This window comes from Antechinus flavipes, chromosome 3, assembly GCF_016432865.1.
Source record: "Antechinus flavipes isolate AdamAnt ecotype Samford, QLD, Australia chromosome 3, AdamAnt_v2, whole genome shotgun sequence".
Taxonomy (NCBI): Eukaryota; Metazoa; Chordata; class Mammalia; order Dasyuromorphia; family Dasyuridae; genus Antechinus; species Antechinus flavipes.
Genome location: NC_067400.1, coordinates 64,854,453 through 64,878,384, shown reverse-complemented (window position 1 = coordinate 64,878,384; position 23,932 = coordinate 64,854,453). Strand labels below are relative to the sequence as shown.

At 41.8% G+C, this 23,932-nt stretch overlaps 1 protein-coding gene across 2 annotated transcripts in view; it reads right to left on the bottom strand.

Moving 5' to 3' along the window:
- Positions 1-62: 62 nt before the first annotated feature.
- TMBIM1 (transmembrane BAX inhibitor motif containing 1) overlaps positions 63-23,932 on the bottom strand; it is a 47,478-nt gene continuing 23,608 nt past the window's right edge. For both annotated transcript variants that reach the window (XM_051983567.1, XM_051983566.1), the window contains exons 2-12: positions 16,040-16,248; positions 6,819-6,919; positions 6,413-6,477; positions 6,104-6,157; positions 5,571-5,621; positions 5,283-5,322; positions 3,925-3,962; positions 3,322-3,409; positions 2,941-3,036; positions 1,894-1,947; positions 63-1,542 (exon numbers count right to left, since the gene is read on the bottom strand). In XM_051983567.1, coding sequence (XP_051839527.1) covers positions 1,396-1,542; positions 1,894-1,947; positions 2,941-3,036; positions 3,322-3,409; positions 3,925-3,962; positions 5,283-5,322; positions 5,571-5,621; positions 6,104-6,157; positions 6,413-6,477; positions 6,819-6,919; positions 16,040-16,211 — 906 coding nt within the window. In that variant the 5' untranslated portion in view covers positions 16,212-16,248 and the 3' untranslated portion in view covers positions 63-1,395. The remainder of the gene's footprint in view (positions 1,543-1,893; positions 1,948-2,940; positions 3,037-3,321; positions 3,410-3,924; positions 3,963-5,282; positions 5,323-5,570; positions 5,622-6,103; positions 6,158-6,412; positions 6,478-6,818; positions 6,920-16,039; positions 16,249-23,932) is intronic.

The following is a 23,932-nucleotide window of genomic DNA, read 5'->3' as shown; positions in this document are numbered from 1 at the left end:
GGCTGTAATCTGGAGAGGCAGCTCCCTTTCCCCTCCCAAAGAAAGCCAGAAGCAGACCGTAGTTTCTAACATAGTATTTTATTATATTTCCCATTATAACTCTGTGTAGTGCTCAAAACTCCAGAAAGGTTGGATACAGAAGCCCTTTTTTGACCCTTGAGCTGGGCCTAAGTCAAGAACACTGTTCCTTGAGTCCCTGCCTCTTTCATAAGGCACTTGGTGTTAAAAGCTTAGCCTGTAGTTTCCTGCTCCTAGAGCAGGGAAGGGAGGTCCTGATGAGGGGAATAGCAAGGGGGGGGCCGTATGCCAACAAGCACCCCAGGACTGAAGGTTGGGATGAAAAACACCCAGGTTCTAGTGGTAGCTCTGCCACTCTTGTGAGACCTGGGGCAAACCGTTTTACCTCTGGACCTCAGTTCTTTTATCTGTGCAACAGAGGGCTGACCCTGGAAGAGTCTTTTTTTAGGTTAAAATTTTGTGAGAAGAGGCCTAAGGCAAAAATTCTGGGATGCTCTGGGTAAAAACTGGGTTAAGTAGCAGCAGAGACATGAAGCCCAGAGAATGGACTGCAAAGCATCTTCCAATCCCAGCTCTGTATCCCTGCTGGCCCCACTTCAGGAACCCCAATGAGATACAAAAGTGGGGGGGGGGGGGGATGGCCCACCTCTCCTATCGGCCTATTCCTATACATTGCTGCAAGTCTAGAAGGCCAGAAAGGAAAATCAGAGAGACTCACCCCACTGCCATTGGCCAGTCACCCATCTGGAACAAGTCCAGGCTGGGGATGGTGGGAAAGAGCCAGATGGAGATGGGTGAAGACGGAGGTTTGCCCTCTGGCTGTGGGCAGAGGTCAGGGCAAGGGCTGGGCACTGGCATATATTGTGCCTGACCCCAATAAACCATATATACACATCACTGGGTCACGTCTGTACAAAAGGGTGAGGGGAAAGGGAAGGACTGAAAAGACAGGATTTGGAGCTTTGTGCAAGACAGAGAGCAGAGACTGGAGAGGATGCTGAGGAGGAAGGGTGTTAGAGGCAGCAGCTAAGTAGGGAATCCCCCGAAGAGACGGCTCATCACCGTCCTCACAATCATCCGCGCATCTCGTTTCTCTTTAGATACCGAGACAAAATGTCCTCATCACAGATCCCCGACAAGGGCAGTCATGACAGAAGAAATCCTGGATCCAGCCTTGGACGAGTAAGAAGTCACTCTCTGACTTCCCCTGTGCAGCGGGTCCCTCCCACAGACGAGCTCCAGTCAAGACCGCTCCCCCAGATCTCACCAGCCAAAGTGAAACCTTTCCTGGGGGAGTTACAGAGAGAAAGGGGGCGTGGCAATGCCGGGCCAGCCCAGAAAGAGAAAGGAAAGGAGCTGGGGAGGAAGGGGGGCCCCTTAGTTGTGATCCCCCAGAAGCTGCAGCACGAAGGTGAAGATGTAGACGATGTCCGTGTAGATTTGCAGGGCACCGGTGATGTATTCCTCTGGGCTGATGGTGTGCTTCCTGTTTCCCAAGACCAGCTGTGTGTCATAGGCCAAAAACTGCAGGGAGGAGAGCAGTAGTGAGGACCCCCTTGTCTCTCCCCATGGCCCCCGCCCCTCAAGGATAGGGAGCTCCTTCCCCCAGTCACTCAGTGTCCTCTACGTGCCAGGCACAGAACCAGGCTCAGGAGATAGATAAAAACAAAGAGCCTTTTCCTGGAAGGAGCTGTACATCTGTGAGGAAAATAGGAGAGGCGATGGGAAATGACTCCAGAGTAATGAGGCAGGGGGTGTCCGAAGGGGGCTGAGACACAGGAGATGTGTTCTTGGAGTGGGGAACCGAGGCACTGAGAGGGGAGCAGGGGGCTGTGACCGGGCCCTCGGGCGGGGCAGAGATGGAGGGCCACTCACCAGAGTAAAAGCAATAGCCCCGAGCGCCGCATACAGCATGTGGAGCCAGTATATCTGTGGGAGCAAAGGGTGAGAGTTAGGGGCCCGGAGAGCCCGGCACCAGACCGCCGGACGAGGGGGAGCAGGCTGGCTTCGTGTCTTTGAGGAGGTGTTTCCTACATTTTATGCAGTAGGACAGAGAGCTCGAGATCCAGGAGCTGCGATCTCCACATTAAAGCTAGACTTCCCAGCGTCCAGGATCACTGAGGCTAATGAAGGACAGTAAAAATGAGAACCTAGAATCCGTCCCGGGATATAATCCACTTACGCCAGCTTTAATGATAGATTTGGCTCTTAGGTTACCAAATTACAGGAATTTCAGCTGTCCTTTTAGAAGGGAAATCGGTGGCTGAAGTTATCCAGGCCAAGGTGCTGGCTGAGGAGGGAGGGACTACTGCCTTTTATTTCCCCCCAAACGGGGGTCTCCCCAGATGGGAGTGTCCCTCTACCTCAGGAAGGAACCAAAAAGCAGTCTCCCTCTTAGACTTCCCCTTCATCCAAATTATTTCCCACTACAGCATTACTGATAAGTTTAATTTCCCTTTGTTATTTTTTTAAAACAAGATGGTATCAAAAAAAATTTTTTTAAAGAAAAAAAGATACTGTCTTAAATCCAAAGAAATAAACCACTAACTATATCTTTTAAAAAGTATGATCAAAAGGAAAAAAAAGTATGATCAATGAAGGGAAAAAAAACTTATGATCAATGATGAAGGCTTGGGTGGAGGGATGCTTAACTAAAACTTACAGATTTTTTAAAAAGGATTATTTTTAATATTCTTATTTTAAAATAGTGTGAGTTCTGAATTCTCTTCCTCCAGTTCCTCCCCAACCTATGTAGGAGACTATATAGATATATATATATATCAATTATACAAATCTAGATTATAACATCTGAAATTCACAACAAATAGGCAAGTCCTTACGGTACTTTCCCCCCCCATGCCTAAGGTCCGTTCTGGAGCCCAGAAATCCTCAGCTCTAAGAAAGGGAAGATTATCCACTCACATATTTGAAAGCCAGCACAATAGCAGTGATAATGCCAGTCACGGTCAACACAATTCCAAGCACACAGAAGAGTCCGGCACAAGATGTGAAGTCCACCTGCCAAAGGAAGGAGAAAAAGGGGGCCGGTCAGGAATTCACAGGAATGTTACCTCAGCCTTCATATCTGCACCAGAAATGTCAGTAAATTATAGGGAAGGGGGACCATTTTCATGGAGAAAAGCTTATTGAAGCTAATAGGTTGGGTCTGCAGATCTTAAGACAGAAACAGGATCCCCTTGTATCCCAGCCCTTAACTGTCTCCCAACCTCTGAGGCTTGGGAGAATGGACTGAATGTGCTGAAGTAAGGTGCATCTTGCAGCCTGAGGCTTGAACGCCCTCACCTTGGTCTGGAAGCAGAATATGGTGACGGCAATGGTGACGATGGCAGTGATAATCATGGCCAAGAGGACTGCTTTCGTGCTATACATACTGTGGGGAGAGAGAGAGAGAGATGACTGGTTGAAAGATTGATCCATCCACGTAAATCATTCCCAGTCCATCAGGCCAATGTGAAAAAGAGAAGATTCAGCAGAAAAATGGAGATGTTATCCTCCCTATTCAAGGGAAAGAGTGAGAGAGAACCCAGAGCCTATTATTTGCAACCTAGGAGTGACTTAGGAGCCATGATCCTTAGTAGGGAGATACCTCAATAAAATTTCCAGATTTTAAAAAATAAATTATTTTTAACATTTTTTTTTTTTTTTGAGTTCTGAATTCTCTCCCTCCAGTTCCTCCCCCAGCCAGGGAGAAGGCAATCAATATATCAGCTGTATAAACTTCCAGATTATAACATCTGAATTTCACAACAAACAGGCCGGTCTTTACTGTACTTCACCCATGTCTGAGGCCTATTTTGGAACAGAAATCCTAACACCCCACTCCCCACCCCAAACTATACACCTCCCAAGGGTAATGGGTTGGGGATATTGCTCAAATATACATACCTGGCTATGCAGCCAGTCATGAAGCTCATCGCTAGGGTCTAAAAGAAAGATCAAAAGGAAAATAAGATATCTAAAACATGAGATATGGATAGGAAAATGACCTCTACAACTAATCATCAGCTAAGATAAGAAAAGATAGTCAATGCAATCAAAAGATCTAGATCTGCAGTCAGAAATATTATATCCAACAAAATTATCCATAATATTAAATGAAAAAAATGGACATTCATTGTAGAATGTAGAAATCTACAAACCTTGTAGATTTTCAGGACTTTGTTTCAACCAAACCTGAACTTAATAGAAAATTTAAATTTAACATACCAATCGTGCATGAAAATGTATACCATATAATTAACATTGATAAAATTAAAATTGGGTAGTTCAAAAGAAAGATTGGAACAGAGTTGAGTATGATTTGATTCTAAAAAGCAAAACTGTCTAGCAAAAGATAAAAAGTGTAATTACAGGAATGGGATTCAGAAGAAGAACTAATAAAGAGACGTTAATGGGGAGAGGAAGGCTTATAGTTCTGAAAGCCTATTCACATCAGGAATGGATTAAATAGGGAACTCTATGTGTGTGTGTGTGTATATATACGTATGTATGTATATATACATATACACACATACATATCAAGAAGGGTGTAGCTCCCTTCAAAATCTAAAAAATAAGGAGGGAAGGAAGTAGCATAGGATAAGGCGGAGTACAGAGGAATGTTTAAATTATTGGAGTGGGATAAAGGATGTGGATTAATGGGAATGGAATAAAGAGGGAAGGAAAGGATAGGGAGAAGAAGAAAAAGGAAGTCCATGGGTAGGGAGAGGTTAAATAATAGCAAAGCAAGTTTAGGAGCAGAATTAAAGTAGAAGAGTTAACAGGATAGGAAATATGATATATACAGAAAAACTACAACAAAAGTAATAAATTGTGCAGCAGAAAAACAACCTACAAGGAAGCAAAGAAAATCATGAATATAATTTCTTCTATTATGATATATGCTTTCTTGAAATGGAAATTTGTTACACGTTTTGAATCCTCCCTGATGTTCTGCTAGGCACATGACAACGTCTTGTTTTATTTGTTTATTTTCCTTTTCTGTTTTCCTTTTTCTATTCTGTTTTTTCTTATTTTGTGTTCAATAAAAAAAAGTTTTTAAAAAGCTAGCCAATGAAAAAAATTTTTTTACATTAAAAAAAAGAAAGAAAAAATAGACAAGAAGGGCAGTGTCAAATACAAGAGATCCTCTTCAAAGAGCCTCTCTCACTGGACACTGCCCAGAAGTCAACCTTTCCCCTTCATCTCCTTGCCCAATCCTCCCAGCACCCCCTTTCCATCCCACTCCATTCCTCTAGACTCACAAAGATGGTCAACAAGATGATGTTCCATGGGAAGCGGCGTCTGGAATATAAAAGGAAAAGGGGGTCAGGAATCAAGGAGGAGTTTTCCCAACAAAAGCACGTTTCCCATAGTCCATGGGGGATAAGCCTCAGGTCAATGTTCATTTTTGGTACCTGATTATCTGTTCACCAGCCTCTACCCTTTTACTCTAGAGATCCTACTCTCTGCTACCCTTATCTTCCTCCATCTCCCCCCCACCACTCCCATCACCACACATATTACACTTTCCCCGCATCCTCAGGACTCACCTGGGTCCCTGGCAGCAGACAAGGGTCAGGTATGTGGCCAGGAAGACAGCGCTACAAGAAAAAGAATAGCCGTCTGTTTTTCCCTCCAGTCTAATCCCCCTCCAGCCCACTCCCACATAAGGGGTTAGCCCTCACTAGTCCCACGGGGCTGAGATGCAGGAAGCTGTTTGAAAAATGTGGGAAGACAGTGGCCCGAGGAATGAGACCGACATGTGGAAAATATTAAAAACCTCTGTCATAGGGGTGGGAGAAGAAGGGCTGGCACAATGAGATGTGCCTACAGGACTGTTCACCGACTACTACATCAGCTCTTTCTTAAAGACAGAGTGGTCCCATACTCCCATCTGCCACAGAACTAAAGAGCAACCACAACTTTGTAAGAGCACCCATGGCTAAGCCAGGTGACGGAGATGGATAAGAAAATGTCACAAGGGGACACACCCTAGACTGAGAGTGGAAGTCATGCTATCTTGTCCCATGGATTTCCTTCCCTTCACTTTTCTGATTAAGTCTAGGAAAGAAGGCATACTCACTAGGAAGCATAGTAGACAGCCACATTCCTCCTCACAAAGCTGCGAACAGGATCCCTGAGTGATGAGGGAAGGGGAAAGAAAAACCAGGAGAAAAGTCAGCCCAGCTGTGTCTGTGCAATGTGCCAGAGGCAACCACTTCCCCCATGGCTTCTTCACCAAGTCCCCAATGCTCGGTCATTCTCAAATTCTGCCTCCCTCCTCAGTAAAGGAATCTGTCTCTCTCCCCAATAAAGGGCTTACTCAAGTCCAGGATCCCCAAAATTTGAGAATGGGGGGAGGAAAGTAAGAAAAGAAGCCTCAGACACTCACGAAAAAGTGAAAATAGCAATGATGGCCACAGTGATGAGCAACTGTAATGAGATGATGGCGTAAACCTGAAACACAGAAGGAGATGATTATTCCCTCTCTCCAAGGAATGGAAGATCTTTCCTAGAACATAGTTTTTATCCTGAAGAACATGCTATAGAAAAGACTAAAAACGTGTCAGGAAAGACCAAAAAATTTCTAGATGTCCCAAGGACCACACAGAAACGCTGGGCAATGCCTTGGGAAGAAGGAACAGGAATCTTGGTGAGGCTTGAATTACATGCTCCCAGGTGGTAGCTGATGCAAACCAGTAGGAATAAGGCGCTCTTCCCTCGGGCCTATGGAAACCCTGATTCTCCAGGCCCATAAGGACTAAGCAGAAATGTCTACTCCCTGTCTCCTTTCTTACCTTCTGGATGAAGCGGTGTCGGACCTTCTTGTCCTCCCAGTCTCCAGTCCCAAAGCTGTCACTTGCTGCGGGTTCTCCCCCACCATAGACTTCAGATCTGCCTGTAGGGACAGTCCCTCAAGTTATCCAGTGGTGCACACATTCTTTTGGATTACAGACCCAAACCAACACCCATTCCTAGTAAAACCACTAGAGAACACAGGAATAAATGGTGCTTTCCTTAAAATAATCAGTAGCATCTATTTAAAACCATCAGCAAGCATCATATGTAATGAGGATAAACTAGAATCATCCCCAGTAAGATCAGGGGTGAAACCAGGTTGCCCACTATCACTATTACTATTCATTAATACATAATACTATTGTATTAGAAATGCTGGCTTTGGCAATAAAAGAAAAAGATTAAAGGAATTAGAGTAGATAATGAGGAAACCAAATTATCACTCTTTGCAGATATGATGGTATACTTAGAGAATCCTAGAGATTCAACTAAAAAACTACTGGAAATAATTCAGATTACAAACCCACAACTTCTTAAACTCAGTTCTCCCCACCACACAACTTCTCCAGCCCAATTAAAAATCCCTTCAACATTTGGACATTTCCCATCCAGCTCTATTATTTCAGAAATCTTCATTAAATACTAAACAAAGAGGGCAGCTAGTTGGCACAGTGGATAGAGCACCAGGCCTGAAGTGAAGAGTTCAAATCTGGTCTCAGACACTTAACATTTCCTAGCTGTGTGACCCTGGGCAAGTCACTTAACCCCAATTGCCTCAAGGCGGGAAAAATACTAAGCAAAAAGTGCTGCTAAGTAGATCAGGAAAGGCTCCAGTGCCAAGCAATTCAAACCCAAGATCCCTGCCCAATTAAATCAATGAATGAATACATAAACAAATAAATAGCAAAAATTACCTCATCTAATAACTAGTTCTTTAGGGTTAACAAAGTTAACGATGAATGTGATGAGGTGAGATCTCGCAGGATAGTTGTGAAAATCGAGTAAGGCTTCATCTGCTTCAGAGTTGGAGTAGGCCTGAAGGTCTTCAACAATTGATTCAAGGGCATACTTAAGTCCCCTTCCTGCTATACTCCCATGATATCATTTTTGCCCTATTTCAATCAACAATGGGCAACTATATGCAACTATATTGGCCAAGTTCAATTTCTTGGGTAGTTCCTGAGTTTAGAATGTGAGACCCTCAGCCAAAGAGGATGAGGGTCAGTGGAGGGAGGGGTGTTTGCTTTAGGGATTTAAGTGTCAAACCTGTCTTGAAAGGTGCCTCCTCCCTTCAATTGCCTGCTCGAGGGGAGGGACACCCAATCTCCTGCCAGAACTTACAATACTTTTGTTTTGCTCCTTGAGATCTCTCCAGCTTTTTTTTATTAATGGTGACCCCTCACCATTCTGAGCCACACAGTTTTGGGGGCTCATCTGGGATCACATGACTTGGTGAGTAGATGAACTCTTGGGGCTAAGGGGGTGGCGCCCTGCCCTGCTCATAGGCAGCCTGCCAGTGTCCCGGGGCTTCTCCTTGCTCCCCAAGGTAAAGTGGGCCTGAAGTGGAGAAACTCAGAGCAAAGCTAAGGGAGAAACTCCGCGGTAAAAAATCTGACCGGCTTGGTGGAAGGACAGATCAGTCAAGCAATTTGCTGTGCAGCAACTGAGAGGTAAGTCTCCTGTGAGTCCCTTGAGTCACGTTACAGACTCTGGAGGAGGGCTCTGGACAGGATAGGACAGGTCTTCTTGGGTGACTGAGGTCAATTGGCTACAATTGACATGTTTGGGCATTTTGGAATTTAGAATCCATCCAAATTCAATGGGTGTGGCCCAGTCCCAGCCAGCCCTTGGGGAGAGAAATGAGAAAAATGATCAGAAAATACCAGTAGATAGTCCCTTGGGAGATAAATTAAGTAATTGGAACAAACTGACAAAATATAAAGGAAAAAACCCGGAAAAAGTTGATAAGGTATTGTTGTTTTGTAATAGCAATATTGGTGGAGGCACCATTTGGCCTAAGTATGGCTCCCTTGAAGACTGGGTGTGCCAAAAACTAGATTTGTATGCTAATAGTAAAGAATTTGTTAATCCAGAGGAGGCCTTATATGCTGAACTATAGCTTACAGGGGCCCCAAGAATGCTGAGTAAGAATTAATGGGACCAATTGTTATCTCTATCTCCTCCATACTTAGCTCCACCTCAGAACTTAATTCAATCAGCCCCTCCAGGGGCCCTGAGGGCACAGAAGGACTTAATTCAATTAACCCACCCAGGCCTCTGCAAAGGGCCATTTGCTTCACTAGCAGCTTAATAGGTCCGAATTGGGATCACAATAACCCTATATAGAGGAAGTATAAGGGGTCTTAGAGAACTGGTAATTACAGGAATTCAAAATGCAGTGCCAAAAGCTCCGAACATGGAAAAGGCCTTTGGGGTGACTCAGGGGAAGGCCAGTCAGCAGCTGAATATCTGAATAGACTAAAGCTAGCATGAGGAGGTACTCTGGATTTGATTCCATATAAAAAGACTGCCCCCAGCAGAGGATCTTGGCAGATCTGTTCCCTTGTTGAGCTTGATGAAGATTAGGGAGTTGGGGGCTCTTGTAAGATTCCTACCTGGAACTCTTGGTAAATTTAAGAGTGGAACCCCACCAGGAGACTCTTGTGCTCTTGGACACCAGAGCATTGAGATCTTCAGTGACCTGTTTGTCTGAGAGGTTAAATTATCTAAGGAGACCCTAGTGATTTCTGGGGTTAAAGGAGAAATTTTTCTTATATATGGGATAAAGGAAAACATTGGGCAGATTCTGCTCATCTCAGAAGCAGGAGTAAACTTTCTGGGGAGAGATTTAATAACTAAACTGGAAATTGTGTTGATTCCACATGGACCCAGCATATAACCCAGTAGAATGGCTCTAATGAATGAAGAAGGGCAGACTAGGATAAACTCTGAGGTTTGGGTGGGACCTGACAATCCAGATAGTGTCCAGATAAAAAAATCACATTGAAAGAGCCTAGGGAGGTGCTAAGACTCAATACCCTATTTCACTAGAAGGAAGGTGAGGTATACAGCTGCATACAAGGCTTATTGAGAAATAGATTAATAGAACCCTGCATTCACCCTTCAACACACCCATACCCTCCATTCAAGAAGGATGGGAAATTAGGAAAACAGGTTAGTTCAGGATTTAAGGGAGATTAAGAAAACATTAGCTTCCCACCCTGTGGTTCTGGACTCATACACCATCCTGGGCTGGATTCCTAGTTCTGCTAGAAACTGAATCTGAAAGATGCATTCTGGAGCTGCCCTTTAGAAGAGAGAAGCAGAAATCTCTTTGCCTCCCAATGGGAAGATCCAGAGACTGGAAGGAAGCAGCAAATGAGGTGGCGTGTTCTCAGCAGAGACCCAACTACTTGGACTAAATGCCTTCCTCTCACTGTGGTCAGAATCAGAACCAAGCCATGTAGAGATATTGGGCTTTCACCTTGTGAATTATTGTACAATCATCTTTTCCAGGCTTATCGTATGGGAAACTGGGACCCTATTTTAGAGACAAAGGATTTATTTCTTAAGAGATATGTTAAGTCATTGCTAAGACATTTACAAGGACTCCAACAAAAAGGGTTAATAGCTCAGACTCCTCTAGGTTTCCCTGTTCATAGAATTCAGGTTGGAGATTGGGTGTTGATCTGTTCCTGGAAGGATGAGAAGCTGACTCCATGCTGGGATGGACCTAGCAGGTGATACCGACCTCAGACACACCACACCAGATCAAAAGGGCCTGTGACGTCACCTTTATCCGAGTGGTCAGTTAAAGATGGGGAAACCTCAAATTACATTTGAGGAGGGGGTCTCCACTGAACGGGAACATAATCTCTGAACCCAGTACATTGTAACTGTCTATGTATCACTCTTCTTATTACCTTGGGCCTCTTTACCTATTTGGGAGCTGATATATTTTCCCCTAGGAATTTCACCTTGACCTCACAGTGTACTCACCTACCTCTTAATTGGACAAGGATCTGCTATATTGGATCAATAAGGCCAAAATTTTTTACTTCTTCCTGAACAGGCAGACAAATCTTTAGGGATTCAGTTGTATGTTGATTTGGGAAGAGGGAAACGGAGATTAGATACCTCCATAACCCAGACTGGAGATGCAAACGGTTGGGGTGATACCAGAAAGAATAGTTAAAGAGTTTCGGCCAGCCAGCCGGATTCGAGAAGGAAGTTGGGGATATAGAACCCCAATATATATATGTTGAATAGGATAATTAGACTTCAAGCAGTGTAGAATTTATCACCAATCAGACAGCTAAGGCACTAGATCCGATTGATAACTACAACAGTCCAAAACTCATTATCCAGAATGATTAGATTGGAAGGGAAAGCTGAAGGGTCTGTTAGATTGATGGTACTAAAAAGGTGGGAGTCAGTGTCCCAAGAAAACTGACAGGAGCCAGAAGGGGATGAGGAATTCCACAGGGAATGTGAAGTTATGTTACAAAAATTTGAAGAGATCTCGGTGTACAAAAAAGGGGGGAGGGGACTGGACCATATCTCTCAGGACAGTTGTGAAAATCGAGTAAGGCTTCATCTACTTCAGAGTTGGAGTAGGCCTGAAGGTTTTTGAGCATTGATTCAAGGGCATACTTAAGTCTCTTTCTTACTATCCTCCCATGACATCATTTTCTCCCTATTTCAGTTAAATATGGGCAACTATGTTCAATTTCTTGGGTAGTTCCCACGTTTAGAATGTAAGACCCTCAGCCAATGAGGATGAGCCATTTCTGAGCCACACAACCAGATGATCCCCTGGCCTTGCAAAAAAGGCAGCCTTCACCTCAGGAAGCTTACAGCCTGACTAGCCTAAAAATAATTAGGAAATAACTAACCAGTTAAGTCTAAATTTTGAGATCATCACTTGATACTGTAAAATAACAAAGAGGTGATGACTGTAGGTTAAAGAAACTGAGAAAGGCTTTTGTGGAGAAAGTGGCTCTTAATCTGGGCCTAGATGAGGGCATCTGATTATATTATGAAATGTTTCAAAACCCCTCTCCACTTGTTCCCGCCTCCCCCCAGCTGCAAGGTGTGGAAGACCATATATATATATATAATAGATCAGCAAACAATCTATAGCTCTAACTATGGAGAATCAGGTACTGGTGACAAAACCACTCCAAACACAGACATGTACAAGCTCATCCAAGGGATGTAAAGTATAAAAATTCTTATACTTTATTTTCTTACATCTACCTAAAGTGTTTGGTGTCAGAACAAAATTAATTACAAAAAGCTATTATATTTTTTGGAAAATTTATGCATTAGTTTGTCTATATGAATTATTTTTTTAATCACACAAGGAGCCAAAGGATAAATGAATTCTACTTGCAGATAAAAACAGAGCTCACACACAAAAAATCGTTAAGTCATCTTTGTTAAATCTAGCTTTGATAAAAACAATAAGCTAGGAATTGGGCTTTACATCAATCTAATTAAAGATGTCCCAAAGATGTTTGGAAATACCAATTTATTGCAGCAACATTTTGGATGGAATGACAATGCTATTAGGGAGTTCTATTCTATATAGGAAAAATGTGAATTTCATCTTTTGCATTAAGGACAATTAAATTCAAAGTTCAGTTCTTGAATAAACTGCACACACCCAGAATGTGATGAAATTCAAATCAAGAATAAACTGCAGATTCCTGAAACTCCTCCCAGAAACAAACTAAAAGTGCCAGAAGAAAGGTGTTAACAGGGAGAAGGGGGAAGATAAATAAAAGCCAGACTACTGGATTCAATTATGTGCTGGCTAGGCTTGCCCAAGGCACATGGTGGAAGCTATCAGAATATCAGAAGAACATAGTGGGGAAAAACACCGTACCTGGGGCAGGAGAGACTTGGGGTAAACCTGACTAGGTGGCACAAGGCATTGAGCACTGGATCTGAAGTCATAAAACTAGAGTTCAAATCTGAAATTCAGGTGTTTGTTTACTAGCTGTGTGATTCTGGGCAAGTCTGCAGTTTGTCTCAGTTTCTCCCTCTGTAAAATTGGGATAAAATAGCACCTATCTTTCTGGGTGGTTGTGAGGACTAAATTTTTTTGCCCTTTTGGTCTCATTTTTCTTGTACAACATGATAAATATGGAAATATATTTAAAAGGATTGCACATATTAAAGTACATCAGTTTGCTTGCTGTCTTGGGGAAGGGGAAGGGAAAGACAGAGATAAAACTGGAAATGTGAAAAACTCATAAATAAATATAAAAAGAAAGAATGTTTAAGTCTAGACTACCCTGGAGCTAAAGAATGAATGCCAATTCCATGTCCACCTCTCTTTTGCATCTATCCCCTTCTAACAAAGTCTCTTCTTTAATTCATGAATCTCCCAGACTATTGCAATAGCCCCCAATTGGTTTCCCTGTCTCTAGTTTCTCTCCTTTCTACTCCATCCTTCACATAGCTACCAAAATGATCTTCCTAAAGCATAGTTCTAAGTTTAAGAGGAAGTTTCAAGAAGCTTCAGTGGCTCCCTATGCTTGTGAAAAAAAAATAATAATAACTACTCCATTTGGGATTTAAAACCCTTCACAATCTGCCTCCAATTTATTTTTTCAGGCTGGTATCATGCTTACTGTTGCTTTTACATGATATTCCATCTCCTCCCCATTCCATCCTTTGCATGGGTTGTCCTATCTCCAGTGCCTGGAATTCTCTTCCTTCTCCCAACTCTTAGAATCCCAAATTTCCTTCAAGGCCCCTTTGAAATACCATTTCCTTTTGGGGAGAAAGACTTTCAGAAACCCTTCAGTTGTTTTTTTCTCCATTGATATTTTTTTAAAAGAATTTTTTCTTAATTAGATGTAAAAAACAATTTTTAACATTAGTTTTTTAATTCTGAGTTCCAAATTCCCTCCCTTATTGCCTCTCTCATTGAGAAAGCAAGTAATTTGATCTAAATTATACATGTGTAATCACATGAAATATATTTCCATATTAATCAGATGATGAAAGAAAATGGACAAAAGCACATGTGCACGTGTGTACGCGCACACACACACACAAACATAGCATAAAAAATATAGCATGAAATAGTATGTATTGATCTGCATTCAGATACCACCAGTTCTTTCTCTGGAGGGAGACAGCATTTTTCATCATGGATTTTTTGGAATTGTTTTGGATCACTGTTACTGAGAAGAGATAAATCATTCTGAGTTCATCTTCATTCAATGCTGATGTTATTGTATATACATAGACTTACAAGAACTGATGCAAAGAACTAGTTCTGCTCATTTCACTTTGCTGATGATGTAAAAGCTCTGCAATCTGTAGCTTTAGAGGGCTGACTGAAACACAGATAGGTTAAGTGACATGCCCAGGATCACACAGCCAGACCGTGTCTTGGATGGGATTGTAACCTAAATTGTCTTGACTGGCACCAATGCCCAACTGCCTGTGCCAAGCTGGCAGCCACTTTGGATTTACCATGTATCAATTTTGTATATACTTATCTGTAGATATGTTGTTTTTCCCAGTGGCTTGAATCATCTGCAAAAAAAAGCCCTCTTCCCCATTTTTTGGGAAGGGAGTAATGGAGGATGGCGCCTCAGCCAGTAGCTTAACACAGTCCTTTATAAATGCCATAGGTTTTCTGAATTGAATCCACCAGACTTGGATCCAAGTGGTTCCTGCTGCCTTCCAAAAGTAATCCCAGAGAGAGATTATGCAATCTCAGAGGTACCTGAGGAATTTCTCAAGGAAGAGTCCCACCGTGGTAAAAAAATGAATGGGGGTTGGGGAGTGGGGATGGGGAAGAAGGTAACAAATTCCCTGGGGTGGGGGTGGGGATAACTTTGAATAAGAATAGGTATCTCCCAATTATAGAGTTCAGAGTTAGACAAGCCTCTCCTCACAACCCCCAGTTAGGCCAGTTAAAAGGTATGCAAATTCTAAATGACTTGAAAAGTTCTTTTCAAGTCCCTGAACAAGTCCACAGTGTCTAAAAGAGAGTAAGCACTGAATAAAGACTTATTAAATTGAATTCTTATCCCAATTTTATTGGTAAAGAAACTGAAGCTCAGGATATGTGAAGACCCAGGATCATCAAACTACTACTATAACTAGGTATAACGTCTAGCTTTTTACAGCCAGTCTTCTTAAGATTATGTGTTGTTCCATATGTTAAAAGCAGATACGTCATGAGATATTGTCTGGAGGGAAGGGATGGGAGCATTTTTAGGAGGCTGGAAATTCCCTTTCCTCTGCTTAGTCTCAGAAAGCTTCATGGAGTAAACAACCTTATATATTAGATATCCAAGCACTTATTCCTGACTTAAGTATCATGAAAAAAATGATAGAAAAAATAAAGATATAACCCCTACCATACCAGTTACTACCCAAAGTCCCTCATAATTTGTTGTGCATCTAATCTAAAGCTGTGGCTTTTGAAGTTTGTAGGCTTTTGAAGACTGAATTAACTTTCACATATTCCATTGTGCCACAGCAAAAGCAAAAAGTAAAAAGAAGAGAAACAAACAGAAAAGTCGTTGTAATGGCAATCCCAAAAGTCTCTCCTTCCCCTTCCTTTTCCACTCCCCTGCCTCCACCCACCAAAATCGTCATTTCCTATACAACACATCAGGACTTGCACAAAGAGTGGGCGGGGCCATTCTTTCTCCAAGCTTATATATTAATAGAGTATGGTCCAATTACTATTTAGCCTCATGTGCTTGGGACCTCAGTGCATCAACTCAAGCCTCAGCCCATTACACCAGACTTATTGCCTTATCTCATTCTGACAAAATGTTCTTCCTGCCACTTTTTTTAATCTATGGCCCCCATCAAATATGACCCATCCTCCTTCCTGGGTTTCTCATGTGATATCCTTTCTTATCTTTTATGCTCTTATCATGACCTAATTACAGACTACTGATGTATAATCATATTAAGTATAACAGACAATTTGTTGAATGGAAGTAAAGAGGCTGTAATCTTTACAAAGAATATATAGAAAGCTGCCCACACTGAGCACAGGAAAGGGATTGTGGGAAGGGACACCTTTCCACAAAGTCAAAACTCTAGCCTAGAAAGGAAGAGAGGAAGACAGGGAAAGAGGAGAAGGAAAAAAAAGATATTGATGAAAGTCTGAAGCCAGATGCAGATGGAGATATTTACTGTTCTTATACTCAGTGCTCCCATCACTGCAACTTACCAAAATTCATGGGCATTGGATGGATGGGGGGCATGGGCTGAGGATAGCCAGCTGGGTGTCCAAAGCCAGGCTGGGGGTAGGCTGGGTAACCCCCAGGGTATCCTCCTGCTGGAGGAGGAGGATAAAGGGGGTTTCGGTCTTCATATGGAGGTGGAGCACTGGGGTTAGACATGGTTGCTCAAGATTGAGAGGGCCTCAGCCTCCTGCACCTAGAGTGGAGAGACAACGAAAAATATCATCAGTATCCAATCCATTTCTCCTCTTTATGCTTTTTCTCTAGAGTGGTGTCCCCCAGTAGGACATCCCAGACCCCTTCTTATAAATATTATCTTCATGTGTAGACAGGATCTTTGCTTTTTACTTTCTAGACTTTGTCCCAGTGTTCTCCCTAACTCCTTTCCCCCCACAATCCCCTCAGACCCTATCCCTCACTCAGTCCCCCTTCCCCCAAGCCTCCCTCCCAAAGGAGCCCAGTCCTCTGTTCCTTCCTCCCTGCAAGCTCCCTGGGTCAGCATCTTGTCCCAAGCACTTTTCTGCACCGAGCAGGAAGGACAGCAAGAAGGTTGGAGGTGAAACGTGGAAAATTCCTGAACATCAGCAATGTGGGACGAAAGCCACTGAGTCTATGAAGTCACTTTATTTATGGATATTCCAAAAAACCTTCTAATGCCGCTGTTTTAGGGAAGGGCTTTATGGGAGCTGGGGGAACAGCCATAGTCAAGTCACAGTTTCTTCCAGCCGGGAAGCAATGAATCCCAGAGCTAGCTGGGGCCCATTGAAGGGGTCAGCCCAGCCCCCAGAGCAGCTGGCAGAGAACCGCAGGGCCGGGAGCCAGGCTGGGGTGGGGTCAGGGCTCTTAGCCCAGCAGAAAGAAGAAGAGAAGCAGCTTTCAGAAAACAGTCAAACAGGCTCAGGGTTGGAGAGGCCCTGGTTGGGGAGGGAGTCTGAAAGAAGGAAAAGGAGGGATGCAAGTGGCAGCTGGGGGGCAACTGAGGAGGTGGGGGTAGGTGAGAGAGCGTGGCAAACGGGGAAGGGAAGGGCTGGGACAAGACTTTCTGGTTTCTTCAAATAACAGACGTGACTCAACTGACAGGCGTGGGAGGGTGGGACTGGGGGGAGGTCTGTTTCCATGAGTAATTTTAATGTTGAGCTTGAGCTAAGCTAAAGTGGGGCAGACATTCCCTTCACCTCTGAATCTGGGTGTGTCAGTGGTCACTTGTGTGGGGTATGGAACTAACAATTTTACTTAGGATAGCCAGAGAACCAAGCAGACTAGTATGAGGTAAGCAACAGGGAGCCACCCAAGCTTCTTGAGCAAGAGAGTAACAGTCAAAATTGTGCTGTAGCAATACATTTTGGCAATTGTGGGGAGGATGGATGGGGAACCAATTAGAAACTAGAGGATATCTGTAGCCCAAATGTTTATAAAGTCTAAGTTTCTCTTAGCTCCCTTCTCCCTTTCTCCCTCTCTTTCTTCCTTCCTCCCTCTCCCCTCTGTCTTTCTCTCCTTCTCTGTCAGTCTGTCTCTCTCTGTGTATGTCTCTCTTCTCTCTTTCCTTTCCCTGTTCCTCAGCCTCTTCCTCCCTCCTTTTCTCCCTCCCTCTCCCCCTCTCCTCTCTGTCTCCTTCTCTCCTTCTGTCTGTCTCTGTCTCTCCTTTCCCTCTTCCTTTCCCTTCTTCCTCTTTCTTCCTTCCTCCCTCTCCCCTCTGTCTCTCTCTCCTTCTCTGTCAGTCTGTATCTCTCTGTCTCTCTTCTCTCTTTCCTTTCCCTGTTCCTCAGCCTCTTCCTCCCTCCTTTTCTCCCTCCCTCTCCCCTTCCCCTCTCTCTCTCTCTCTCTCCTTCTGTCTGTCTGTCTCCTTTCCCTCTTCCTTTCCTTTTCTGTCTCCCTCCCTCCCTCTTTCCTTCTTTTCCTCCAATCCCTCTCTGTCTCTCTCATCAGTCACTACAACTCTATAACGAACCCCCATGATCACATAAGACCACCTGAAAAAGCCACAAGGATGCCATGCTCACGCTTAATCTTTCCAGGGTCCACAACAGGCTCCGTGGCCCACTCGCCCCCACCCTAGAATTTGATCTGACCCGGGTGGAACACGAAGGGAGCACTTGCAGGAAGTTATTAATTACCTTCCCAGCAGGTGAGAGATTACCCAAACTAAGGAAAGTCCTGGGATTTAGAGCAGACAAAAAGTTACTGGGAAGACCTCCTGGGCTCCCCATGCTACTTCCTTCAGAAAAAGATCCTCTCCCCAGTCTCAATTCCTTTACACATACAACCCCCACCCATCTTATGTAAATGGGGTAAGAAGCCAGGAAGAGGGCTGAGGAGTCCCTGAGCCATTCCCAGGGCCACCACTCATAGGAATATTGCTAGGACTCATATAACCAATGTCTGCCCTGCTCAGCCCTTCTGAGGGGGGTGCATGGGGTTAGTACCGGGGTCTGTACATAAGGGCCAGTTCTCAGAAAAGACTAGAAAGAGTCCTGAACTTGAAGGCCTTAGATCTAAGTTTGCCCCTTGCTGCTGTTAACAGAATGACTTTGGACAAGTCACTCAAGAGTCACGAAGCCTCAATGGGACACAATTTCATCTGTAAAATGGGGAGGCTGGACTAAATGAATTCTGAAGAACCCTTACCACTCTTAGATCTGTGATCTTGTGGAAAACTTTTGGATTTCATGAAAGATATACCTATTATCAATCACAATGCCAGGGGGCCATCGATAAAGCATGCTGTCCAGCACCGGATAGAGAATATACCAAAATCAAACTTCTTGAATAGGATCAATGACAGAAGTAATTTTGCTTTGACTGTGAATATTTGTTTTTATTTTTCCCCCACTGAGATAAGGGAGTGGAAGAGAAAACAGATTGAAAAATGTTTTAAATATCCTTGCAGACATGGCTAATATTAAAATGTTTTGCATGACTGCCCACATACAAACTGTATCAAATTCTTTGCCATCTTAAGGAAGATGAGGGAAGGGATCAAGGGAGAGAATTTGAAACTCAAAATATTTTGAATGAAAGTTAATTTTTTTGGCACGTAATTAAATCAAAATTTTAAAATTAAAAAATTACATGTGAATATTCATGTATATTTATACATACATATGTATGTTTTTATATGTGTGTAGATATAGATATATTTCTCCATCCTTGAAATCTCTTTTAAAAATTAGCAAGAAATAATTTTCCAGGTCTCCATGATGTCTCAAGGGGAAAAAATGGATTATCTCATCTCCTCTCTTCTAACTTACAAGTGGTATGATTCAGAGAAAGGAAAGCTAGGAGGGAGGGAAGAGATTGAATAACGAGGCTTTGAGTCTGAATGGGTATTATCAAGAATTAGGGGTTATTTTCTACTGAGTCAGATCCACACAAATGAAACAAGGGGAAAAACTTCCTGATACAAGGCAGAACAAAAAGAATCTTCACCAAAGTAATTCCTAAAAATATAAGCATAAGTTGTTTTTTTGTTGTTTATATTTGTTTTTAAATATCACAGGATGGACTGACCAAGTGGGCTGAGTGCCCTACAAAAAAATGAATGAACAAACAAGAAGAGAATGAAAACCTAAATTGATTGTATATATAAAAAAATCACAAAATACAGAGCTGAATGGGGAAAACAAAGGCCTAGGGAAACTCAAGTTACTTTGTCCACAAATAATCAGTGTGAGAGCCAAAACCAAAGGCGTTGGTCTATAAATCTAGCATTCTTTATTTTATTTATTATTATATTAATATTATATATTACATGATATAATATATTATGTTATTATATTAATGTTACATTTAATATTAAATATTATTATTATTTATTCTCTATTTCTGCTTCCACAGAATGTCAAAGCAAGGAGAAGGCACATTAGGCATCTAGTCTCCAGCTTCTTAAACTGTAGGTCAAGACCCCATATGAGGTCTAGTAACTAAACGTGGAAGTTGTGAAAATTAAGATTTATTATCACTAAATGTTTTATTTGTATACCTATTTTATATATATACAGTCACATAAAAATTTCTTAGGCAAAAAGGGATCTTCAATGGAAAAAGTTTAAGCCCTGATTCTATTCTAACACTTCCATTTTACAGCTTAGGAAACTGAGGCCCAAGGAGAGGATCTACTTGCTTCAAGTGAGAACCAGTTAGAGGGAAAGCAAGGACTATAAGTGTATCTTCCTAATTCCCAGTCAGAGCTCTTCCACAAACCAGACACTCTTCACCCCATCCCCACCCCTGCCAAACTATCATTAATTTAGTGTTTGTAGAAATTTTTTTTGTTTATTTTGGTCACTGTGGACAAGGATAACCTCTTTACCTTTCTACTATAAAATGGAGAAAAATTAATTAATCATTTAATAAAATGGACACCTACCAACTCACAGGGCTCTTGTGAGGATCAGATCAGGTAATATTGTAAAAGACGCTCGGCACTTTGTAAGTGATATAGAAATGCTTTTTCTGATTATACATGTATAGCCTATATCGGATTGCTTGCTGTCTTAGAGAGGAAGTAGGGATGGAAAGAAAAGAGGGAAAAAAACTTCAAACTCAAAAATCTTACAAAAATGAATGCTGAAAATTATTTTTACACATAATTGGGGGAAAACTGTTTAAAAATGCTTTGACAAATATGGAAATATGTTTAGAACAATTGCACATGTTTAATCTATATCAGATTGCTTGCTATTTTGGTACGAGGGGAGAGAAAAATTTAGAACACAAGGTTTTGCAAAGGTGAATGTCGAAAACAATCTTTGCATGTTTTTGGAAAAGTAAAATACTTAAAATGTTTTAAAATAAAAAATAAATGCTTGTTTTCCCTTATTCCCTCTTTAAAAAGCTTATGATATCTCTGCTTCCTGAAGATCGTGACTATCCAGCCCACCCTCACCTGGGGTTCCCCACAAACTGCCTCATTTCCTAGTCTGGATTAATGGAGAGAAAAAAAAGAAAGACAAAGAAGAGATAATATCTGGAGACAGGGAATAAGGACTTTAATTCTGGTTTTACTCTGTGTGACGTTGAGCCTGTTCTAGTCACCTGCAAAATATAAGGGTTGGGGCAGGTCATTTTCAGGTATCTTCCAGATCTCTAATTACTCTTGAAATCATCTGAGACCATACTGTCTGGAGGTAAGGGTATAAGCCAGTGGCCACTGGAGTGTAGGAAATCTGTAATTATCTTTTTAAAAATAGATCATTATAGATAACTTTTGTTTTTACATCACCTAGATTTCCCCCAGTCTCTCTTTGCCTCTTCTTCCAGAAAGTCATTCTCTGTAAATATTTTAATAAAGGGATGGGTTACTCTAGCATTTCAATTGAATCAAGAAGACCATAAAATACAAAGCAGCCTTAGGTGCTCACCTTTCATTTTTAAGAACCTTACATTTCAAGGAGAGGAAATAACATGTACAACTGATAGTAAATTTTTAAAAATGTGCATACACAAAGTCTTATAAAAATGAATGTTGAGAAAGTATCTTCACATATAGTTGAAAAAATAAAATAATATTGAAAAGTTTAAATGAATAAAAGAGGACCTGAGTTCAAATGCAGCCTCAGATACATACATAATGTAAAAATGACCCTGGACAAGTTACCTAACCCCGATTGTTTCCTAAATAAATTTTTTAAAAATGTGTATAGTGATATTATAATTACTATACACACATATGTTGCTTTTTTTTTTTTTTAAGCAATTTCAGGGCAAGGGGAATTAATTGAGGATAGACCTTTGTAAAGGAAGCAGGAAGACAGAACATTACAAGACAGTCTATTCAAAGGCATCAAGTCAGGAAATGAAGTGTCATGTATAGGGAATGGCTGGAGAGACAGTTTGTCCTCGATGTAGACTTTGGGAAGGGACATAATGTAAAAACAGTCAGAGAAGATGGATAGATTAAAGCCAACAGGTGAAGAATTTAAAAAATGTATAAAATATTATTTTACAATGTTTTTTAAAATAAAAATAAATGCATGTTCTCCCTTATTTCCCCTTAAAAAAGCCCATGGAATTTCTAGCTCCTGAAGATCATAACCATCCATCCCACCTCCATCTAGGTTTCCCCACAGACTGCCCCCCCATTCCTTTGCCTGGATTAGTGGAGAGAAAAATGAAAGACAAAGAATAAATAATATATGGAGACAGGGAATCAGTTTTAGTATTGACTTTGAGCTTGTTGAACAAGTAACACCTTCAGACCTGGGCACTTGAGTGGCTAAGTAGAGAAAGGACTAATGTGGGGAAAAGCTGAAGGCAAAAACAGAACTACTGACAAGAGACCAGGAAAAGGGTCACCAGAATCTCAGCAAGGGTGGGGCATGCCAGTGGAGAAAAAGGGACTGCAGCAAGATTGCGGAGGTGGAACCAAGAAGGTCTGGCAACTGAGTAGATAAGGTGGATGAGTTTAGAATGAGGATTCAATGCTACATCTGTAAAGTTGCTAATCTGGATGACCCAAAGGAAGGTGACAAAAATAAACAAGTTGGAGGTTTTAAAAAAAATGGGTTTAGGGGCAAAGAGAATGAGTTCCATGTTAGAGAGGTTGAGGGTTCCACAAGCTCATGGGTATATCAAACTGAAGAGTCCATCTGTAATGGAGATTTTAGGAGGAGGTTGGATGTATGAATTTGGCAGTTATTAACATAGGGATGATCACTTATGATAGGACCACCAAGGGATAAAGTACAAAAAAGAAGTTCAAGGTTTAAATTCTGGGGTTCCCTGGGATATGGATGGACAATGTGATCCAGCAAAGAAGAGTGAGACAGGTAGGGAGTCAGAGGAAAAAGTGAGTCACAAAAACCCTGTGAGAAGAGCAGAGCCAACATGATACCCAACTCTCCTCTAAAGCCTTCACCCCAGAGACAGAACGTAAATCAACACATTTTTCTTTGTTTTTTATCTTGTGATTCTTCCCTTTTGTTCTGATTTTTCTCTCAACATGATTCGTAAAATGTATATTTTTTAAAAAATTAATGTACATGTATAACCAGAAAAAAAGAAAACAATTTTAAAAAAGAAAAAAAAAGCTTCATCTTATGTTAACAGCAAAGTTATAGAGTTCTTTCTAAGGTTGAGATGAACAATTAGATGAATCCATGGAATGGGAAGTGAAGAAAAGACCAACGTGGAGAATCCTAGAGCCAGGGGAAAGCTCTGGCCTTAACCAGTTGAGCGTTCCTGGACAAAACGAATGCTCTTCCTCCTACGGCCTTCCAGATGTTTTTCCTGATTGTTAGTAAAGGGAGCTGGACTAATTTCTGAGATCCCTGCCAGCTCAAACATTTTGTGATTAGACATTTTCTGAAGGAGCTTGATATTTAAGGCCTGCCCTTTGTTCTATCCAGAGGCTGATTCAGCCTTCTTTCTCTAGACAGAACAGTAGCAAACTGATTTTAATACACTCCCATAAAAGCCCTTGGTGATACCACAGCGAGGGGGGACCCATAGAGCAGAATACTGGGAGGAGCAGGACAAGTCTGGCCCTGGGCATCCTCAGCTTGTTTAAATAGGTCATATTTTAATAGCTGCCACAGTTTATCTTTAATTCTTCTCATTTGGTATCAAGTTCTATCTCTGCTCCAACAAGTTAAACTGGAAATATCTACCACTTTGGTAACCAGTTATTTTCTGTTAAGATATATTCAAAATCTATTTCTGGTGGTAATGTTTGATATTTCAATACCTTGTGACCCTAACTCCCTTTCTTCTTAGAGAAAATGTTCATAATTATAAGCATCTAGGTATTTCAGTAGTAGACTTGGAATTAGGAAGACCAGAGTTCAAATACAACTTCAGACACTGTGTGATCCAAAGCAAGTCACTTAACCTTTGTCTCAGCTTCCTGATCTGTAAAATGGGGTAGTAGTGATAAAATGAGA